General features: G+C 41.2%; 1 protein-coding gene across 4 annotated transcripts in view; it reads left to right on the top strand.

Annotated features, from left to right (window-relative positions):
- The window catches only part of SLC4A10 (solute carrier family 4 member 10), a 369946-nt gene that overhangs the window by 286338 nt on the left and 60031 nt on the right, over positions 1 to 23577 (top strand). For 3 of the 4 annotated variants that reach the window (XM_073647056.1, XM_073647058.1, XM_073647059.1), the window contains exons 7-9: positions 17016 to 17107; positions 21019 to 21176; positions 22798 to 22885. In XM_073647056.1, coding sequence (XP_073503157.1) covers positions 17016 to 17107; positions 21019 to 21176; positions 22798 to 22885 — 338 coding nt within the window. The remainder of the gene's footprint in view (positions 1 to 17015; positions 17108 to 21018; positions 21177 to 22797; positions 22886 to 23577) is intronic. The other variant, XM_073647057.1, reaches the window with a different exon arrangement.

Below are 23577 nucleotides of genomic sequence, written 5' to 3'. Positions count from 1 at the left end.
TTTTGCTGTTTTTTTCAGGATCCCAAAGTTCAGTTTTGCTTCTACCACAGACGCATGAACACAGGTCACCAATGCAAGACACATGTGAAACCATATTCACCATTTTTGAAAAAAAGGACATTTGATCAAATTTTTTAGTGGAAAAAGATTTTTTATGTCTGAAATAATAGTGACTATTCTGAACAAAAAAGTTCATATGAATTCACGAAAAAATATGCAATTACAAATGTGACAGTGGGTGGGGGGATGAATTGGTCGGGAATAGTTTACCTAAGACATTGGCAGTGCATTGAATTTGTAGGACACTGTTTATTGTCACACTTCGGTTTGCCCTTGAGTTGATCAGGTATTGTTCAATCTCACACCTTGGTCAGCCAATGTTTACTTTTCACCCATCACTAATTTAATTAAACTGCACTAATCCTAACTGCCATTCTCAGGTGATGACACCAAGACATTATGGTATAAACTTGTGAAAAAAAAAAATCACACAATCTCACAAAAATAAATGTGTTTCACCTGTACCTGTTTTTTTCATTGAAAACACAGGAAGGTCTGATATCTTCATTTTTTGCTTAGTTTTTTGCACTTTTTACTCTTTTACTTCTATGGGTGAAAAAATGCTGCAAAAACGCAGTTTTCCAATTCAGTCAGGAAAAAAAAACATTGTGTGTGCATGAGATTTCTGGAATCTCATAGCTTTTGCTTGTACTGTAAAACTCAGCTTTTAATTTGCATAAATTTGCATAAAAAAACACAGCAAAAATGCAACGTGTGAACATAGCCTTACTCTCTTTTGAAGACACATTCAGGGCAAAGAAATATTGGGCACATGTGAATCCACCATACCCACGACATGCCCAATTTTTTTTCCTACTGTAAACTTCTGCCAAACCTGCAGTAAGTTACTCTCCCTATATTTATTTATTTTACTTCTATAGCGCCCTCATCTTCCATAGCGTTGTGTAGCCAGCTTATTCTCTTACCTAGAAGAAAGCATGGATGCCGGGTCCTGCGGAGCATGCTCGTTACAAGTTTATGGAGTTTTTGGGGAGAAATAGCTGGTGGACAAACAAGCTTTTCTAAAGTGGCATAAGAATTCACAAGACGCCTGTAGCATTTTTATAATTTCCGTAATGTAGTCATCTTTTATTATCTGCAGCATTCCATCATAATGAGATCAGTCCGTACAATACAATCTGGATGAGATGTTGGTGACATTTTCTTCTGATGCAACATTAAAGTTGATTAGCAGTTAGAATAATTCTCCGCGCCCCCCAGTAACATCGATCTGCCGGTCACTGCGCTAAATCATTACGATGATTGATGATGGATTGTGCTCTTTGGAGTCGTTCAATAGAGAAAAATAAAAAGAGAAGAATATTGTTACTCTGAGGAAATAAATACTATCTTGCATTTAGAAGCTTGACGGATGCAGAGAAATCCAGAATTAAAGAGATGTTACAATTGTCACCATTTATCACATATCTGTGGGGTGGCTGACTGTTGAGCAAACGTGCAAAATACCTATTTTTTTTTAGGATTTGTGCCCACAGGATAGGTACTCAGCAGAAATTCTCTTTTCTTTAGATTTTCCACTGCTTACCAGCATTGTAAATTACATTTTATAAAATCTCATCATCAGAATGCGAAGAAATGCAATGCAAAGGGTGAAATATGCTGCAAATCTGTAGCTTTTCCACAGCGTCTTTTGCAAATTTTGCTGTGGATTTTCAGCTGAAAACATTCCACCGTAGATGAGTCCTGCGTTGACGTACCCTGGTTATCCAGGCTTACTATATTGATGACCCATCCTTAGGCTAGGGTCACATGGATCGATTATGCTAATCACACGCTGATAAAAGAGTGTGATCAGAGTGTGATCCTATTTTCTTGAATGAGGAGAAGATGGAGAAAAAATTGCCTCCATCTTCTCCATTGTGTCAGTCCATAAAAAACAGACTGCACTCAGATGTCATCTATGTGCAGTCTGATTTTTTCCACAAACTCACTGACTTGCTTAGTTGAGTGCAATCACATAATCGGATCCAACTTCAGCATGCAGTGATTTTTTTTTCTTCGGACATGTGCACAGTCCCATAGAATAACATTGGTCTGATGATGGTCTGATGTTTTGTCGGAATCCACGTGGACTGAAAATACAGTCGTCTGCACGATCCCTTAGGATAGGTAATGAACACTAGATCGGCAGGGGGCCGAATTCCTGCACGCCTAAAATTCAGCTTTTTTTATCTCTGGTGGTGGTAAGATGTAAAGAGTGAGCAGAGATGAACAGCACAGCTGGTGATCTATCCTAAGGACAAGTAATATTATAATTCATTAATAATAATAATAATAATATCTTTAAGGGGCTCTCCGGTGAAAACAACTTATTACCTATCAACAGGACATTGATCAGTGAGGATCCGACCATTGGGACCTGCACTGATCACCAGAAAGGGGAATTTTTATCCTCGACAGAGCACTTTTATCCCCATTAAACTGAAGCCGAGTGCGGCACTCAGAAACCCCATAGGGAATAAGTGGAGTGGTGGTCCTCGAGCATGCGCACTGCCACTTCATTCTAAGGGGATAAAAGTTCCTCATTCTACAAATTTATGCCACTTCCAGCAGTCAGACCCCCACGATCAATAAGTTAACTTATCACCCCTCCGTCAATTGTTTTTTCTCCAGACAACCCGCCTGGAAAGCCCCTTTAATCTGATAAAAAATATGCAGTAAGCTGCTAGCCCAAAGCCAAAAGTTATATATGCAGATAGCCAAGGTGATATATGTTTTTCATCAGTGTAACAGTGTATATATATATATATATAGATAGATAGATAGATAGATACACACACATATATATATATATATATATGTGTATATATATGTATATATATATATATATATATATATACATAAATATATAGATGTTTATTTATTATATATGTATATATATCTACCGGCTCACTGACACATGAGGGTTAGGGAAATATTAACAATTTTTTTTTTCTACGTTTGCTTGTTATATTTTTTAGAAAGTCTCGTTAACAGCTGAAAATTCATTACATGAATTCTTTATAATTGCACTGGATGTGAATTGAAGATGTATAATGCACACTGTGTGCTGCCATTCGTGTGTGTGCTCGAGACTATAATAAACATTTCATTTGTGCAGATCCTCTTAGTGCCTATGAAGCGCCACCTGGTGTTCGTTAGTGGTACAGCGGCTTTTGTTTGCATTTATTCTAGATAACAAATTTTAGGAAATCTGTGTCGTTTTCCCATCATCCATGCAGAGTCATAAAGTCTTTTAACTGTAGATTGCTTTTTAGAAATTCCCTTTACTATATACAATAAAAACATGTACAGTATATATTCAGTACAATGAATAACAATTACAGAATGTACCTATGGAAATCACTAAACCCTCCAAGGATTTCCATCTCTGTTTGTCTTATAGATTGTCTCGGAGTACAAGTCATTTTTCATATATTCATTAATACTTAGTGAATTTGACAATCCTCATCCCTACGGTCATATGATTTATGACTAGATCGCTGCCAGTAGGTCTCACAGATATAATTGGCAAATATCGTGTGTCTGCAGTTTGGCTGATGTAGGTCTGTAATTATGAATTGCTTTATTAAGTATGTATTACTTATAGGGAATGTATGTTTTTTGTTTTATAATATTGTCAAACAATATTTATTGGAATTTGTGAGTTAATACACAGAGTTTGAGCGAGAATTGTCTTCCAATAGGGTTTCTCACTTCTGAGGGCTTCTTTAGGGACCATCATGACAAAGAAAGGAAAACTGCAAACTCCTTAGAAGAATATATCTGATTTAGTGACTTAATTAATGCACATTTTGCTAACCTGACTTTACACATCTCTAAAGTTCTGGCTGCTTCCTATAGTCAGAATTGAGTTCTCCAGCAGTAACAGCAGTGTCCTCTCTTGCAGTAGTTAGTCACAGCATCTCTTCCACTTCCCCAGCAGTCACAGCATCTCTTCCACTTCCCCAGCAGTCACAGCATCTCTTCCACTTCCCCAGCAGTCACAGCATCTCTTCCACTTCCCCAGCAGTCACAGCATCGCTTCCACTTCCCCAGCAGTCACAGCATCTCTTCCACTTCCCCAGCAGTCACAGCATCTCTTCCACTTCCCCAGCAGTCACAGCATCGCTTCCACTTCCCCAGCAGTCACAGCATCTCTTCCACTTCCCCAGCAGTCACAGCATCGCTTCCACTTCCCCAGCAGTCACAGCATCTCTTCCACTTCCCCAGTAGTCACAGCATCTCTTCCATTTCCTCAGTAGTCACAGCATCTCTTCCACTTCCCCAGTAGTCACAGCATCTCTTCCACTTCCTCAGTAGTCACAGCATGTCTTCCACCTCCCCAGCATCTCTTCCACTTCCCCAGCAGTCACAGCATCTCTTCCACTTCCCCAGCAGTCACAGCATCTCATCCACTTCCCCAGTAGTCACAGCATCTCTTCCACTTGCCCAGTAGTCATATCATCTCTTCCACTTCCTCAGCAGTCGTAGCATCCCTTCCAATTCTCTAGTAATTAAAGCATCCCTTCCACTTCCCCAGTAGTCACATCATCTCTTCCACTTCCTTAGCAGTCATAGCATGTCTTCCACTTCTCTAGTAATCAAGGCATCTCTTTTACTAGCCAGTAGTCACAGCATCTCTTCCACTAGCCAGTAGTCACAGCATCTCTTTCACTAGCCATAAGTCACAGCATCTCTTCACTTGCCCAGTAGTCACAGCATCTCTTTCACTAGCCATAAGTCACAGCATCTCTTCACTTGCCCAGTAGTCACAGCATCTCTTTCACTAGTCAGAAGTCACAGCATCTCTTCACTTGCCCAGTAGTCACAGCATCTCTTCCACTTACCCAATAGTCACAGCTTATCTTCCACTTCCCCAGTAGTCACAGCATCTCTTCCACTTCCCCAGTAGTCACAGCATCTCTTCCACTTCCCCAGAATCTCTTCCACTTCCTCAGCAGTCACATCATCTTTTCTACTTCCCCAGCAGTCACAGCATCTCTTCAACTTCCCCACCAGTCACAGGATCTCTTCCACTTCACCCGTAGTCACAGCATCTCTTCCACTTCCCCAGTAGTCACATCATCTCTTCCAGCTCCTTAGCAGTCATAGCACGTCTTCCACTTCTCTATTAATCAAAACATCTCTTCCACTAGCCAGTAGTCACAGCATCGCTTCCACTAGCCAGTAGTCACAGCATCTCTTCCACTAGCCAGTAATCACAGCATCTCTTCCACTTGCCCAGTAGTCACAGCATCTCTTCCACTTACCCAATAGTCACAACTTCTCTTCTACTTCCCCAGTAGTCACAGCATCTTTTCCACTTCCCCAGTAGTGACAGCACCTATTATACTTTTGGAATTGGTTCTATTTCCCCAGTAGTCACAGGATCTCTTCTACTTCCCCAGTAGTCACAGCATTTTTCTACTTCCCCAGCAGTCACAGGATCTCTTCTACTTCCCCAGTAGTCACAGCATTTTTCTACTTCCCCAGTAGTGACAGCATCTCTTCCACTTCCCTAGCAGTCACAGGATCTCTTCCACCTCCCCGGTAGTCACAGCATCTCTTCCACTTCCCCAGTAGTCACAGCATCTCTTCCACTTCCCCAGTAGTCACAGCATCTCTTCTACTTCCCCAGTAGTCACAGCATCTCTTCTACTTCCCCAGTTGTCACAGCATCTCTTCCACTTCCCCAGTAGTCACAGCATCTCTTCTTCTTCCCCAGTAGTCACAGCATCTCTTCCACTTCCCCAGTAGTCACAGCATCTCTTCTACTTCCCCAGTTGTCACAGCATCTCTTCTACTTCCCCAGTTGTCACAGCATCTCTTCTACTTCCCCAGTTGTCACAGCATCTCTTCTACTTCCCTAGCAGTCACAGGATCTCTTCCACCTCCCCGGTAGTCACAGCATCTCTTCCACTTCCCCAGTAGTCACAGCATCTCTTCCACTTCCCCAGTAGTCACAGCATCTCTTCTACTTCCCCAGTAGTCACAGCATCTCTTCTACTTCCCCAGTTGTCACAGCATCTCTTCCACTTTTGGAATTTGGCTACAGCTTCTGTACAAAGTTATATGATGTTTATGGCTCACTTGCAGCTATATGCCCCCTATTGAAACATATATAAACAAATAGCCTCTTTAAAGAGGAAGAATCTCTATTCCCACTTATTGCATGTAACAAACCTAAACATCAATATTAACACTTTAAAGTTTTTTGCCACATGACTTAGGATAAAAAGCCAATACAGAAGCTCCATTTACAGACAGGTGTTTCAGGGGCTTTGTCCTTCATTGGTGCAGAGCAGAAGAGCTGGTTGAGAGTGCACTGACAGGGGAGGGTGGGAGGATTAATGAAATATATGATATGTGATATATATAAATTCAAATATTGTTGCTATGCTTTTCATACATAACCATAACAGAACTGGCCATTTTTGGCATTAGGTAGTCTAAGGGGTAACGTTTCTCCTTGTGGAGAGTGACAAGCCAAGTCATGCATGCTACTCTGGGAAATTAAATATGCATATTGTCTCTTCAGAGAGGAAAAGGACTAGAAGTCTAGTGCCACATATTGGAAGCAGTAATCCTAAAAGTCAATATTGACTCTTTAATGAGCCTTGCAATATAACTTAGGATGAAAGCAAAACCAGAATCCCAATTTGCAGACGCAATGTTTTGGGGTGTTGCCCCTCGTCAGTGCAAAGAATGAGATCTGACTTGGCTAGGTAGCATGTCAGAGTGAGGAGGCTTATAAGTCATGCATGCTTTTCTGAGAAATTAAATATGCAAATTGTCTCTTCAGAGAGGAAGAGGACTGGAACTTTAGTGCTACCTGTTGGAAGCCGCAGCATGCATGACTTATACGTTTCTTCATACTGACATGCCAGCCTTGGCTTGTCACTCTCCACAAGGAGAAATGTTACCCCTTAGACCCCAGTCCAGAGCCTCACACCTAGCCAAATCAAATCTCATACTTTGCACTGATGAGGTGCAACACCCCAAAACATAGTGTCTGCAAATTCAGACTCTGATTTGGCTTTTATCTTAAGTCATATTGCAAGGCTCGTTAAAAAGTCGATATTGACTTTTAGAATCGCTGCTTCCAATAGGTGGTGCTACAGTTCTACGCCTTTTCCTCTCTGAAGATACAATTTGCACATAGCATTAGGTAGTAAAAGGACTTATTTATGAATTAGATATATCTAGCAGGGGAGGCCACCAGCAGCAAATGCATGCTCATTGGACGAATGAAGGAGAGGGCAGGACATCTTCTTTCACTGCTCATCTTTCTTTAATAAGAAAGCTGCCAGAGCTATTTTTTGCAGAATCAACATAAGAAAGTTGAGGTTTGGAATTTATCTTATTTTTCGTAACATACTTTAATTCTCACTAGTGTTTTACATTAAATTTTAGCAAATATGTTTTTCTTCCACATCAGTCATTGCGATAAACCCTAATGTGTCCAACGTTAACCTTTTATGTCCATTCTCATTAAAATGATACCTATAAAAACTGAATAAATCGATGCCTGGACCTTATATAATAGGAAGTCATGCAAAACCAACAAGTATTAGGATCATCTTTGCAGACCTGATGTGAATAAAATGTTTGCTGTCTTCAAATTTCCTCTCCTGAATGACATCGCTCATTGTATTAATGTTGTCTCTAGAGCGGTATTATATTTCATTACATTTCAACCTGGACAAATTGGAAAACTCAGCCAAGCAAATCATTAAATAACAAGTCTTAGATTGGTGACGGATATTATGTATCGAGAGATTCACCTTGGCTATATTTTGAAAACCATTTCTAAAGAGATAAAACAGATAAAACAGAAGATTCTTCTTAAAGGGAACCAGTCACTAGATTTATGCTGCCCTAACCACAGGCAATCTGAAAGCCTGGCAGGCTCCTTCAATTGAAGGAACTGTGTTTTACTCTAAAACACTATGGTGTGTTCCTGAAGATATACTTTAAAAAAGAGACAGTTGTGGAAGAAGAGTCTGCAGGGCATCTTCCCTCTGGCTTCTCCCTGCCCAGCTCAGCTTGATTGACAGGAGAGTAACAACTTGTTGGAAGCTTGTTGATATTTCATACTGCTCAGCACAAATTTATTGATGCCCTAAAGATACAGATACCTCCAGATGCCTTTTCTTCTTAAAACCTTACGGATCAATCCACAGCACCAACAGGATCACACAACTGTCTTCATAGCGTATTTATGATCTGGAGGAACTAGTTATTACATACCTGTCGCAGGTATCCTGGGTTCCGCTTCCTTCACCTCAGTCCGCTGCACTCTGTTGTGCTCCACATTGGGTTTTGCAGGTTATCCTGCGTGGCTCAGTGACATCATTTCACTAGACCAATTTAAGGCCCATTTAGACACACACCTATGTCTTGGGATTGAGACTATAGACCTCTATGTTTGGTGTGCTCCACCTTCTGTGCAGGCTGTGCTTTTACTTGTTTCCCTCCCTGCTGGGTACCACTTCATCCATCCTGAGGTTCCTGAGTTTCCAGCGAGTGCCAGGTCCTTGCTGCCCATGTGCCTTACTGCTTACTGCATTAACAGCCATGGTCCGTGTGCCCACCCTACCTAAGGCTTAGAAGATCCACCTCACCTGGTGAGCCTAACACTAGTATTTTGTCCACCTTGTATGATGAGGACATTAGTCTTATAGTAAGTGCCCTAATTCAGCGAGGTCTATCCTGGTGACAAATACTTATAGAAGGCATTCTTGGTAGTCTTTGTATGTAAGCACGTCCTCTCCGTTCGATCTGGACTCCTGCTGCTCTTATTTTACAGGCCTCATGGACTCAGTCAGTCATAGAAATGCCAATTTGTACAGGACCATAATATGACAGCTATAGATATTTACAGCACCTTCATATACCTTTCTCAGTATTGTAGTATGGATCCATGGTGACTCCATGCTCTGCTGTGAAGACTCCAGGCACATGGCAGAACCCTTAGGAAACTTTTGCAGCTTTGATCGCAACATCTTGCTGTTGGGTCCTCTCAATCTGTTTGGGTCTAGTGCAATTCCATAAAACTAATGTACACTCTTTTTCTTTTATATACGTAACCTTGTACTACTGATGAATGAGTTCTAGGGGCAGTCCAGGTTCCCTGAATAGGTTACCTATTCAGAATCCTGATATCTTGGGCATATAGGAGAACGGTTACAAAGAATGTCTCTCGTTCTAGAGGACCTGTCCTCTGTTGAGTTACTCAGATAACTTATTGACTAGAATGGGCATTGTGTAATACTTAGGCTTGGGTTACACGGAGACTTTGGCCGTGACAGCCGTCATGCGACCGAAGTTTGCTTTTTGACACTGCTACAAAGCAGCGATATAGAAGTGAATGGGGTCAACATGTGACACCTACACTATCACGACCGAGACAAGCAAGTTGCAAAAAATCAGACTTGCTTGGATTTTTAACCACTTGCTTGTCATGGTCGCAGTAGTGTAGGTATCGCACTTGTAAGTTGCAGTGGCACAAACCAAACTTAGGTAACGTGATGGCTGTCATGGGCAAAGTCACCATGTAGCCCTAGCCTTAAAGGGGTAATCTGCAAGTAAATAACAGTGAAACCATTCCTGGCCAGTTTACTGGAGCAGCAGCTACAGGTAGAAAATGAAATGATATCCTCCCTGTGGCCGCTCTCTTCCAGTTTTCAGGGCGGTGCAGGGTGCGGTAACAGTCACTGCTCACTATACAGTGAGTGCGCTGTGATCACTCCCCAGCACATTGATTGACAGCCTGCTCTGCAGCATGTGTGTGCAGAATACGTGTGCAGAGCAAGCTGTCAATCAAAGTGACGGGGAGTGATTGCAGCTATTCTCACTGTATCGTGAGCGGTGACTGTAACAGCTTTCTGTATCACTTGGATGACTGGAAATGAGCGGCCACAGTCAGCATACAAGATAAATTTCTCCCTGTAGCCTACCATGGTTTAAACACTATAAACTTGCAGATTACAGCTATATCTGCAGGTAAATAGCATTTCTGGAGGTGACCGGTTTCCTTTAATTTCTCTGGTGGTGGCGCTGCAGGGAAATTAAACACTTATTTGCCGCGCTATCCCGCAGATACAGTAATGGCGATGTCTGGGAGTTCCAGCAGGGGGCGTCTTTTGTGATTAGTCTACTGAACCATCAAACAAGCAGAAAATTTCCAAAGTAGAGAACGCCTTTATGGAGGTCCTGGAGGGATGCGGAGGCTTAGACAGGACCGGAATAAAGCCAAAATTTTGAAATTTCCTGGATGTCCAGATATAGGATGTCCAATAAAAAATGTTTTTATATAAAAATCTATAAAATATTTTGCGCTTGTGTAATAAGTTTGTCAGACCTGTTACCCACTGTAGAGCTTGAATGGGATCCTGTACATGGAACACGTCAGATCATTGATGTAATCTGCTATGTGTTGTGTCATTCATCGTTATCCTTCTTTATTTTACTCTGTCTTTGTTGTATGTGTCTCTAACAGGCTCATCATCTCATCTCTGTTCCTCTCTCATCTTCCTTCCTTGGCTTTTGAGGTAGTGTAAAAAGTAGACGTATGGAATCTAGATGCCTGTTACTATGTGTATACTGCATGCAACTAACTACAGGAGATGTTCACCAATGTTACATTTATCAAGGACAGATTGGTAGACATAGCCCACCTCTATCAAATTGTCTGCGGATGACCAAATTAACCAAAGATTTTATTGCATTTATGAAAAAATGGTCGACACCGGGTCACTTGGGTGCGGTGGGGGGATGCAGTCGGATCTCCATGTAAAAGTAATGCCAATAATATAGTGACATTTGTTATAATTTGGAATATTCTGGCAATCTGGTCCTGACTTTAAGGCCATGTTCACACATTCAGTATTCAGTCAGTATTTTCCATCAGTATTTGTAAGCCAAAACTAGCAGTGGGTGAAAAATGCAGAAGTGGTGACGTGTTTCTATTATACTTTTCCTCTGATTGTTCCACTCCTGATTTTGTCTTACAAATACTGATGTAAAATACTGACCAAATACTGAACGTGTGAACACGGCCTAACATGTAGTGAACTAAAGTCATGTTGTCTTCTTTATGTCAGCTTGCTTGGTCTAAGTCTGCTATTTGTTTGATGTTCAGACCCTTGGTTAGAAATAATAATGTGATTGTGCCCCACTGTACATATATAACAGATATATAGGAAAATGTAAGAATAATTCAGATTACTGATACCTGAGGAAGTCCGTTTTCTGTGACCATTGGTTAAAACCACATTATGCATCCCTTAAAGGTCATGTAAATAGAGTTAAATGGGTTCTCTGGGAACAGAAAAAAAAATAACTGAAGGAAATGTCATTATGAATAAATTCCTAAATACATTTAATTAGCAAATTAAAATAGTTTTGTCTAGAAAGGTAATCAATATAGACTTAAAATGTCCGCCACCTTGTTACACTGCCAGAAACCTGTCCTAGAATGTTAGGACAGGAGTCTGTGAGCATGTGCAGCAGGTCAGGAGCCTGTGAGCATGAGAAGGAGGACAGCAGCCCGTGAGCATGTGCAGTATGTCAGGAGCCTGTGAGCGTGAGCAGGAGGACAGTAGCCGGTGAGCATGTGCAGTATGTCAGGAGCCTGTGAGCGTGAGCAGGAGGACAGTAGCCAGTGAGCATGTGCAGTAGGACAGGAGTCTGTGAGCATGTGCAGTAGGACAGGAGCCTGTGAGTATGTGCAGTAGGACTGGAGTCTGTGAACATGTGCAGTAGGACAGGAGCTGGTGAGCATGTGCAGTAGGACAGGAGCCTGTGAGCATGTGCAGTAGGACAGGAGCATGTTCAGTAGGACAGGAGCCAGTGAGCATGTGCAGTAGGGCAGGAGCCTGTGAGCATGTGCAGTAGGACAGGAGCCTGTGAGTATGTGCAGTAGGACTGGAGCCTGTGAGCATGTGCAGTAGGACAGGAGCCTGTGAACATGTGCAGTAGGACAGGAGCTGGTGAGCATGTGCAGTAGGACAGGAGCCTGTGAGCATGTGCAGTAGGACAGAAGCCTGTGAGCATGTGCAGTAGAACAGGAGCCGGTGAGCATGTGCAGTAGGACAGGAGCCGGTGAGCATGTGCAGTAGGACAGGAGCCTGTGAGCATGTGCAGTAGGACATCAGCCTGTGAGCATGTGCAGTAGGACAGGAGCATGTTCAGTAGGACAGGAGCCAGTGAGCATGTGCAGTAGGACAGGAGCCTGTGAGAATGTGCAGTAGGACAGAAGCCTGTGAGCATGTGCAGTAGAACAGGAGCAGGTGAGCATGTGCAGTAGGACAGGAGCCGGTGAGCATGTGCAGTAGGACAGGAGCCTGTGAGCATGTGCAGTAGGACAGAAGCCTGTGAGCATGTACAGTAGAACAGGAGCCGGTGAGCATGGGCAGTAGGACAGGAGCATGTGCAGTAGGACAGGAGCCTGTGAGCATGTGCAGTAGGACAGAAGCCTGTAAGCATGTGCAGTAGGACAGGAGCCTGTGAGCATGTACAATAGGAAAGGAACTTGTAAGTATGTGCAGTAGGAAGCTCTGCTGCTGTGACCTGGAGATAATTATATTGTTATTCAATAAGAGAGCTCCCAGAAGTTTGAGTGGCCTCTTCTAGTTCTTACCTCAGCACCTCTGGGATCTCCAGTAATATTAGTGGAGCACACCTTCCTACATATGAAGTAGGGCAGACCTACCTACTGCACATGCTCACAAGCTCCTGTCCTACTGCACATTCTCACTTGTTCCTGTCCTAACATTCTAGGACAGATTTCTTTCGGTGAAACAAGGCGACAGACATTTTAATTCCATAGTGATGACCTCCATCGACAAAACTCTTGTAGATTGCTATTTAAATGTATTTAGGAATTTATTTATACTGACATTTCGATTAGCTATTTAGTATTTTTTCTATTACGAGATAAACCCTTTAAGCATGTGCCTCTCATGGTATATAGCAGTGATTTTCAACCTATCTTCCATGAACAACCCAAACGATGTCTCACTCTTTACCAGGGGACCTCGTCTCTTACCACAACAGATGTGTCCACCCTAAACTTTCCATGAATTTTTTTAAAGTCTCTAATTTTTTACAATGCAAATTTCATATTTCTCCTAAACACTTTGTAGCTGTTTTGCTGAATATGGAAAACATACTGTATATTACTAATACAGAGTGAAAAGGGCTTATAGAGGACCCATGACCAGGTTAAAAGCGCACAGTTTTTGCACTTATTTTATTGTTACTTCCTCCTGAGTATTCTGTCCTTTTTTTTTCTTTTTAAATCCCCTATATGATTCCAGAGATATGGGTCTTTTTATTTAGTTCTAATTTTTATAGTCTTCCAAGTGGGTGTGGCTAATGGGATTTCTCTACATTATTACTCTGTGAGCAACGCCCCCTTGTAACGAAAGTAAAGATTAGCAGAAAACAACGCTCCATTGATCGCTGGCCCTGGGCGTTGTCCATTCTCGAAATCCCGATACTGAACCCCATTGATGGGACATTTGTGAAGTCTTTGATTAACATTTCATACATCTTTTTTTTAGAATGGTATTTGTGATTTTTTTTTTAAATTATTTTTTTGTTTTACATTTTTATTAAAAGTGTTGGTTATTTTTATTAGCCATAGTCTCAATGTCTGATCAGCTGCAGCGTGACTGATGAACTCTGGCAGAAAGATTGCAGATCAATGGAGCAGATTGGTAGCAGTAGCACCATTATTAATGTTTTTTGCATGAAGAATTATGGTTTTCTCTTTAATGAAAATTATTATTACTATACAAACTAAATACATTATTAAATAAATCTCTTAGACCTGGTAAGGCTGGTGTACTTGCTTTAAAAATCCATTTCAAAATAGCTTTATAATCCTTTTGAAAGTTCCCTCCATCCTGTGTTCAAATGAGCATTTTATGAGTCCAGCTCCACCTGGTCTTCTAATGTCCTCACTTTAATATCAGGCTTATATAGCCATTTTGATATGGATTTTCAAAATATCCCTGGTTGTGGTACTCCTGAGAAAGACCCTTTGCTAACTTTGAAACGTGTTGAGATTAAAACCACATAGACATCTCTACATCGCTTTTGGATGTAGTACCAGCAGTGTAGATTTACCAACTTATTCTCAACTACTTATACATGAAGAATAACACTATTTCTGGCTGTTATGACTTTTTTTTACTGCATGTTCATCAGTTTCCTCTGCAGACTACTCTTTTTTAATTTGCAATTGACTCTGAGCTAGTGGAAGGAGACTAGCTTCTTTGATGTTTCCCATACACATAGCACAGCACACAGATAGATGGGTTCCCACTCTTCATTCCTTTTTTTTTAGCACACAGGCAGAAGCTGCTGCAGAAAGAAGGAGATTATACAGCAGTAATGAACTGTGAGGATATGAATCCAGCTCTGGGGTGAGATAAAAGACTTGTTAGAAAGCTCAGCACGATCTTCCTGTGTCTCACACTGCCTGTTTGGTCACTCTGATCTTTACTCCTCCTTTTTTCATTCACCATAGAGTACAATAGCCTGTATAACCTAACACCTCACTGACAGGTTATCTTGTGTTGAGCAATACAGGTTTGAGCTGTTTTTTTCAGAGTGGATGGCAAGTTTAGGATGCAGAAGGGAGGCGAAGAAGTGGCTCATAAGTGGGGAAGGTAGCAAATTTCTCTGACATAACATATTACAAAGTTTCTTTCGAATTATCATTTGTACTATTGATTTATGCAAACAGATGCAGTTCAGCTCACTTTAGTTGAGGCTTTCAATAATTCTCAGCACGGAAATGCCACTACTGCCCCATGTGGCCAAAGACTGCATATCAAATAGAAGATTTTCAAGCTGACTCTTGATTAAAAGATTTTTTAAAAAAAAAACTTTTATTCTTTTATTCCATATAGTAAAAATTGGGCAAAATGATGTAGTTTACTATGCGTTTCTATGATTAAAAACATTTTTTTAGTCTGAAACGTGTAGGAAACTACATCATGCTTGGATTTATTGTGAGTGCCAATTTTTACTTTATGGAATAAAAGTTTTTTTAAAATATTTTAATCAAGAATCAGCTGGAAAATCTTCTATATGCTATGCACTATTGATTTATGCAAAGTTTGTTGAAAGTACAGTTCCCATTTAAAAAGGATTATGGTAGAATTTTTTACGTAAGTATTACAAGTCCTCTTTGTTTTCTAGTCATCACTATTTAAAGGGATATAGAACAAGATATCTAATTTCTTAAAAATTATTAAAAAAAAATAATCACAATAAAAATATAACATATAAGCCCTTCTATTTTATTTCTTTCCCTAAAACATTTGCCAAAATTTAAAAAAATGGCCTATTTGCTTGGGTTGATGGGCCTGTCTTTCATTACATGAGGGAAAAATGGCCATCAAGCCAGCACAGATCTGATATCTGTTCCTTTGTGTGAGGAAGAGTAAAAGCACTGCTGGGGTCCTACAAAATGTCCTCCAGTGGGCTACTGGTGTGCTTGGTCTGACTCATATGTCTTTAACAGACTCCATGAGGATGGTATTAGGACCCGACATCCTGCAGAGGGACCAATGCTCACAGCCCAGCACTGGGCAGATTGATTGGCATGTGCCAGAGATCACCAGAATTGTCATCTCCGCCATTGGCACCTCAGTCTCTTCCCCGATGACAGCAGGTTCACACTGATCACATGTGGCAGACATGAAAGCATGACCAAGTTGGTGGTGGGTCAGTGATGGTCTGGGGAAACATATCCTTAGAGGGTTGCACAATCCTCCATGTGAAATCCTCCCAGCCATTGTTAGACCTTACGCTGGTGCAGTTGGCCCTGGGTTCCTTCCAGTGTAGGACAATGCTGGTCTTATGAGGACAGAGTGTGTAGACAGTTTCTGGATGCCATTGGCTTGCCTTCACGTTCCTTATTCCTAAATCTAATTGAATACCTTTGGAACATTATATGTTGTGTTGTATGTAGTACCACCACGGACTGAGCAAAGTACCACCACAGACTGAGCAAAGTACCACCACAGACTGTCCAGGAGCTCATTGATGTTCTGATCCAGGTCTTGTAGGAGATCCCTCCCGGGACATCATCCACCATCTCATCAGAAGCACATACAGGCACGTGGAGGACAAACACCCAACTGAGTCAGATTATCAGTTCCAATGATGAGATTCACAATCCTCCTGTGATTTCATTTTTTTACATTGATTTTGGGGGTAATTTAGAATCCAGCGTCCTATTGTTTGATGATTTAGGTTTCCGTTGACCATTGATATCGAATGATGCAATTTATATCAGTAAAGATTTTCACCTTGAATCTTTTGTTCATCGAGATCTGATATCTATTTCAGTCTTCCCTTAATTTTTTTAAGCAGTAGCTATGACTTTACTTTCACGCTCTCATGATCGGTACCAGAGTATCCCATAAACAATGAGTGCCCCCAGCCCTAGATTGTAAGCCATACCAGATAGCCCCTATTTACAATAGCCAAGATCTCCCATAATCAATGCCAGAGTGCCCCCATAAATAGCTCAGCAGTAATTGACATTGCATTCTGCCGCATTGCCCACTCAGAGCACCAATATTTTCTCGTGTGGCAATGGGCATTAGGAATCACGTTTCATATCCATCATCTGAAATCTCTATTGATGTCCCATTGCTTCTTATTTGTAATTCTTTCGGAAGCCAGAGTTGTCTTATAATAAAGGACCACCACCATGATATCATTAGAGCTATCGCTATGTACAGTATATTTCCGGGATTTTCTTGACGTAAAGGTCACGTTGCTAATCTACTGATATCTATAGTATTTGCATTGTAATATTCCCGGAATATAATGTGCTTAGAGGAACATTGCTCTGTATTCAGAAGGCTTCTTGTAAAAATGCTTTCAACACAATGGATTGGAAAATAACAGTGTGTGCTCTTTAGCAGGTCAGCTCGTGTCTCCGCAGTCTGCTCCTTCCTGCATTGAACATAAGAATGACGTCAGCAGAGAAAATAGTACTTTAGATGTTTCCAAGGTGAGTGATGCAGAAGAAAATCATTCAAATGGCACATGAAATTCCTATCTAAAGAGCAAATTAAAGCCTCTGTATACTACTTACCAAGGGTTAGATATAGGTCTTTCTCAAAGGGTTTGTCCATGGGTTGCACTTGGTATTGCTGGTCAGCCTCGTTTACCAGAATGGCACTATCCATGAACAAAAGTGGAATTTTTTGACAAAAAAATGATTATTTCCCTCCCCCCTCCAATCTTAGACAATCATTTTATGCAGTCATACACACATTACTATGGGTATTCTTGGTGACGACACCTTTGGACCCCTTATGGCAGCCATGTTGGTTGGCATCCTCCTTTCCAGTAAAATATTTGCAAAAATAGCTCAAGAGGCTTTTTAACAAGAAGGACAACTCACTGACCTATGTTTATAGGGAATTAAATCCCTTTAAGAAATGTGATCTATTGATTTGGGACTGAATCTTTGCAGTGAGCACTTATCAAGTCTAAATCCAATGAATAGTATCAGTCGAATACATTCACCATTTTACTGCAGCCTATATTCTGTGAATGGACTACTCACTTGGGCAGTGCCTCCACAACCATGCGTCTTCTTGCATCCATTGAGCATCCTATTCACAAAACTCAAGTGGCAAGAATCTGGTGTGTTGCTGAAGGATAGGGAATCGAATTCTAGAGTGCTGAAAACCTGGTTGTTTGCAGCCACCACTAGTGGGACAATGTAAAAAAAAAAAAAAAAAAAAAAGCAAAAGTTCGTCAGCTCATCATAACTTTTTGGGTGCAGTAAATGGACAAGGTTGTGGGCCGGTTCCCAGGAAATTAATAAGATAGAATCGATGGCTCCAGCATCCGCAAATGAAAAAGTTAAAATAACATATTTATTTGATCACTCTAAAATTCCAAAATAATTAAAAGAATAATTTCATCACTTTGATTAAGGGCCTGAAACGCGTAGGTCAAGAGTTTCTTTTAATTATTTTGGAATCTTCGAGTGATCAAGTAAATATTTGATTTTAACTTTTCCATTTGTGGATGCTGGAGTCATTGACTCTACCTTAACCACTAGTGGGGCTTGCTGCATATTCTTTGCACATTGAACTTAATGGGGTTCTCTGCTCAATTGTTACATTTGCCAGTGGGGAGCCACAGAGTTAAACACCCCAGCACTGCAGCGCTCAGGACACTGGTGGTTGTTGACATCATTGCGTCCGGTCCTTCGGAGCCCGTTAGCGCTTCAAAGGTGAAGCAGGGAGTGAAGTGCAGGGGTGAGTAAAGTTTCCTTTTTTGTTTTACCCCTATGGCTCCGTATTGGCGGATCTAACATTTTGAGCAGAGAAGCTCTTTAAAAAGAACCAGACAGGATGATTTTAGTACTTAAACTAGAGTTATGGTTGTATATTGTAGGTCTTAATGCAACAATAAAAATGATACTTGTTTTTTACTAATAAGATGTGCCAGACCTGAGAAATCAAGCGTTAAGACGACATGTAAATTAGTCTAGAAGTGCATTGGGGGCGTGTTTGTTGATGTACTCCAAGAACATCACAACACCCCCCAATGCGTTTCCAGAGTAATTTGCATGTGATTTTAAAGCTCGATTTCTCAGCACTGGCACTTGGATTACTTCAAGGCAGGTATAATTTTTATTGTTGTACTAGAACTTATGCATCCATACTATTTCTTTAAGTAAAGGGAACCTGTCTCTAGAGCTTTACAGAAGAAACCAACACCATTGTGTTATAATGCTTTGTAATACCTTTATGAACATACCCCTGTCAAAATTGCCCATTTCACTGGATAAAGCAGTTACAAAAGAGCATGCACCACTCTCCAGGAGTCATGTGGGCGGTGCTAGGGTGGTAACGGGTCATGATACCCTGTATGTCAGCATGCCCACGCTGTCTTGATTGACCTTCACTGGGAGTAAGGTGGAGTTGTTCAGTGCAGCTTCCCGCCTACTTGTTTTCCTCTATTTCTGCCATCTTCTCGCTGTCAATCAAGAAGAGGAGGCAGCGATAGATGAAAAACAAGCAGTTCTGAACTGTTTCGCCACACCAAGGATACACCAGAAGTCTTTCTTGGTTTGAAACGTAATTTTGTGCTGAAAGACTGGCTAACAAAACTACAATGGGAAATAAAACCAGGTAGATGGACATGTAGATAAAAAGTCACTACAAATTTAAAGCGGTTTTATTTAAAATACAACGCGTTTCGGCTGCAGACAGTCTTCATCAGGTAGCGCTATTGTTATTTCCTTTTTCCCTTTTAGGGAGATCACCTCCATTTAAGAAATTAATGAGAACAAAATTAGGTAGGAAAAGCACATAAAAGTAAAAATGGTTTGTGGTTTTCCCGCAAGAATAGCACCACGAAATTTATTCACGAGCTGCATCTGGAGCCACAATTCAGCTCCATTGATTTAGTGAAAAATTAGCTGCAATAACAGAAGCAACCCAAGCTGTAGAGTAATTTTTGCTCCAAACCAGGAATGTCATAAAAAGCGCAAATTCTATTGCATTTGAGGAGTTTATACTTAATGCCTCTCACTGCGCTCTGTGTATATTGTTTTATTTTTTTTTGGAATGCCAAATGTATAAATATTTGACAAAATACAGAAATCTCCGGTGCTGTATTCACAAACTCTGGGGAGATGCCAGTGAAATTTGCATAGATAATCTTGTAAATGTTAACACAGAACGTGTGCCGATATCTACGTTACCAGATGGCTAATAGAAGGATGCAGGATGCACTTTTGAACTTGCCTAATTATATATTGCCAGTGATGCTGGACCAAGTTATTGCCAGTCTGCATCGCTGATCGTTTTCATTCTCTAGAATGTACTAAGGGATGAATCAAAATTTTCTTTTTCCCTACTATGTATACTTCAGAGCTAGATTCTCAATTCTGCTGCTTGGCATTAGAGATGAGCAATTTGATTGTCGCTGCGCTGGTCTGGCATCCAGGTTGGTCCTCCATGGCAGCCCGTCTTCAGCTTTGGACCTGGCATCCTTGGCCAAGCATCTTGGACACCTGTGACACTGGCCCACAATGTCATGACTTCACGGAGCTACACATTGCGTCCGTCAGGTCTAGTGGGACCCAGTAAACACCAAAAGCGCCTAGGATGATGGGCTGCAGAAATGAAGACCAGCTGTCATGGAGGATCGAACTGGAGACTGGTCGGTGTAGCAGAAATCTAATTGATCATCTCAGTCAACAGCCTTAATGTCAGGAACACCCTTAAAGTGGATCTATTATTAGATTTAACAATATATACTACATATGTTGCTAAATATATCCTTTAGACCTGATGAGCTTGATGTAATTATTCTTAAAAATAATATCCTTTCCTTATAATCCGTCTGCCTGATATTAAGATCAGCATTCTTTTAGTCCTTCCGATCCTAATGTCAGGATTATAGAACTATGCTGACATTGGATTTTCAAGGTAAGTACTCCTGCCTCATCAGGTTATAGAGATCTATCTAATAACGTATGCACATTGTCTCTATTGACAGATCCTCTTCGTCTCATGAAGTTGTGAGACAATTTTTATTCCATTAAATTTCTCAGCACTGTCTGGTTTTAAGAAGACAGCTTTCAAAATGCAAATCGCCAAAGTATGCAACATGCAGAGCCAGCAAGGAATGCTGTGAGATTTCAGCTCTGGAGCATTCTAAATTGCGAATACAGCTCTGGAATGTTTTAAGGGAAGCTGTATCAAATTGTTAATGGAATGTATTTAGTTTTAGTTTTTATGTAGCTGGATTCTCCATGTAATGTGGAAAACGAAGTTGGATCCTTTTATATGAAGTTTATCGTAAAATGACTGCACTTGTCGGGACCAGATGTAACTAACAGAAGATTTTGAACCTAGTCCCAACTTTTTTTTTCATTTTTTCCCATTATAGTTTGACTTGCATTTCATGAAAAAGATCCCTCCCGGAGCTGAAGCATCAAACATCTTAGTTGGTGAACTGGAATTCTTAGACCGCGCTGTTGTCGCATTTGTCCGGCTTTCTCCGGCAGTCCTGCTTTCTGGTCTTACAGAAGTTCCCATTCCTTCAAGGTATTAAATGGAGTATATACTATATGCAATGAAACCTTATGACATGTCCTGAATATGATAGTAGTAGTAGGACTTGGCACTCAATTGGATTTTATTCATGAACAGGAACAGTCTGTAAGAAACAGCTAACAACGTTTCGGTCAATTATGGACCTTCTTCAGATATTCACTGTATTGTTGTGATTTATTGTGAATGCATAACACTCACAAAGGTGTTAGTGGAGGTAATGCGAACTGTGCTTTCTATGAAGATATATGTTGTCTGCGCTGGAGTATGTCAGGAAAAGCACATTACCTCCCCTAACATGAAGGAGGGGGCCAGGGCTTGTGCTTTGGGCCGGCACTGAGTTTTCTTCACCCTGAAACCCCTCTTCTAAACAGGAATCTGACGTGTGTGTGATGTGCTGTGGGATTCGTTCTGTACTCACTGTAGTACGGGAGTCCTCGTTACCTCCCCATCCATGGGACCGGATACAGCTGCACACATACCAGGAGACACTAGGTCCGGTTCAATAGGTTCAGCTTTAGGCCACGGCCCCACTATCAGTATTTGGTCAGTATTCGGTCGGTATTTTTTCTCAGGAGTGGGAGCCAAAACCAGGAGTGGGTGATAAATGCAGAATCGGTGACTTGTTTCTATTATACCTTTTCTCTGATTGTTCCTCACCTGGTTTTGGCTCCCACTCCTGAGAAAAAATCCTGACCAAATACTGACCAAATACTGATAGTTGTTCCGTGGCATCCTTGGATACATACGTCTGCAGCATACAGATTCAGACAGAGTCCCTTTTAGGTGGTGTTCTCTTTGCGCAGTCCACTATCATTTCTTGCCTCTGTTCTGCTGGACCTGCCCCCACCTCAACAGATTATATTGGTACCAGGGAGCGCCTACCCGCATAACAGTTTTCCTAAGGATTACCATCTTTTCCTCTCACTGTGACCCGACCGGCCTCTTCCGCTCAGGGGTGACAGAGCCATGGAATCCAATGCCTCTTCTGGGCCGTAGGCCCAAGACCGCCCGGGATCTACAGAAAACTTCAGATGTGTCCTCATACTGTTTGGGAGACTTGAAACTGACAGGACTCTTTGCCGCTATTATATCCGCTGAACTTGAACCTCTACTTCACTGTCACTGTCTGAGACTTCCTCTTCTCTCTTCCCAACTAGGAAGTGCTTCCCCTTCTTATCTGATCTAACCCCTTCCAATATATGGGCTTTTCCCAAACTCTTAACTACATCTTACCCTGACTGCTGCTAAATGTATGCTTATGCCTTCCACTGTTTCCCATATGGGCAGCCCTCCACAATCCATGGGGACAGCCTTGAGGTAAAACCTCCAGGAGAACCGAGACACAAACCGGCCATCAGGATAAAAATGCAGATTTATATAAAACGCAACCAAAAAATCATTAATACTGATTACTATGCAAGTTAACTCTTTTTGACTGGGCGTCTTCTTCTCACAATACTCAACTCGGCATCTTCTTCTCCTTACAAACACATCACTGGAATTAGGGTCTCTGTCCATACATCAGGCTGCTCTGAGATGGGGCAACCAAATCCTGATGACAAATTCCCTTTAATGTCAAGAAGTTGTCCCCAATCTTTCATTTCTTTTTCAGATTTTTGTTCATACTTCTGGGGCCTCTTGGAAAGGGACAGCAGTATCATGAGATTGGACGCTCAATTGCTACATTGATGACAGATGAGGTAATTCATTATCATTCAGCTATTGCAGAATTGATTAACCCTACAGTATGGCTTATGTTATTAAAAGGATTTTTCAGACTCAAGATACTTTTTTGCAGCAACTGCATGTGACTGAAGATTGCCAAATTGTGATGGTGTGCAAGATGTACACTGTCAGGATTGTCCTCTATTTCCAGCACGAGTGGCCAGTCACATGCCGACTAGATTCTCATCCTGCTTCTCTCAAAATCCACCCACTCAAGCTGAAAATATAGAGGAATCCTGACAGTGTGCATATCTTTTTGTTTTCAGGAAAGATAGTCTGCTGCCAGATGTGTCAAGCACTCAAGTGTGTGGGGGATTTGGGGGGAAAGGGATAGGCTAACTGTCTGCTGAACAAACATTTGCCCGACAGCTTTCCCATGTGTAAAACCAGCTGTATTTAGTGTCTCTCAGCCTAATGGAGTTTGATCCTGAATGAGAGATCCTGCTCTAAGATGTCTACATGTCCAAATATACAGTATGGACAAACATAGTGTTGTTTACTAAACCCTTTCTAAGTAACAATGGAAATAAATGCCTTAATGCATTGTGATTAAGGTATTGGGTAACTCTGCAAATTCTCTAAGAATATTTGCGTTAATATAACAAAATATATTCTTGCATACAGATGTGTCCTTTTTTTTAGCTTTTCTCTTGGTGCGACATATGCC

The sequence above is a fragment of the Phyllobates terribilis genome, unplaced genomic scaffold, assembly GCF_046119375.1.
Source record: "Phyllobates terribilis strain yellow unplaced genomic scaffold, ASM4611937v1 Scaffold_9__5_contigs__length_417890890, whole genome shotgun sequence".
In the NCBI taxonomy this organism is placed as follows: Eukaryota; Metazoa; Chordata; class Amphibia; order Anura; family Dendrobatidae; genus Phyllobates; species Phyllobates terribilis.
Note: the sequence above shows the minus strand (reverse complement) of the source record. Positions and strands in the feature narration are given on the sequence as shown.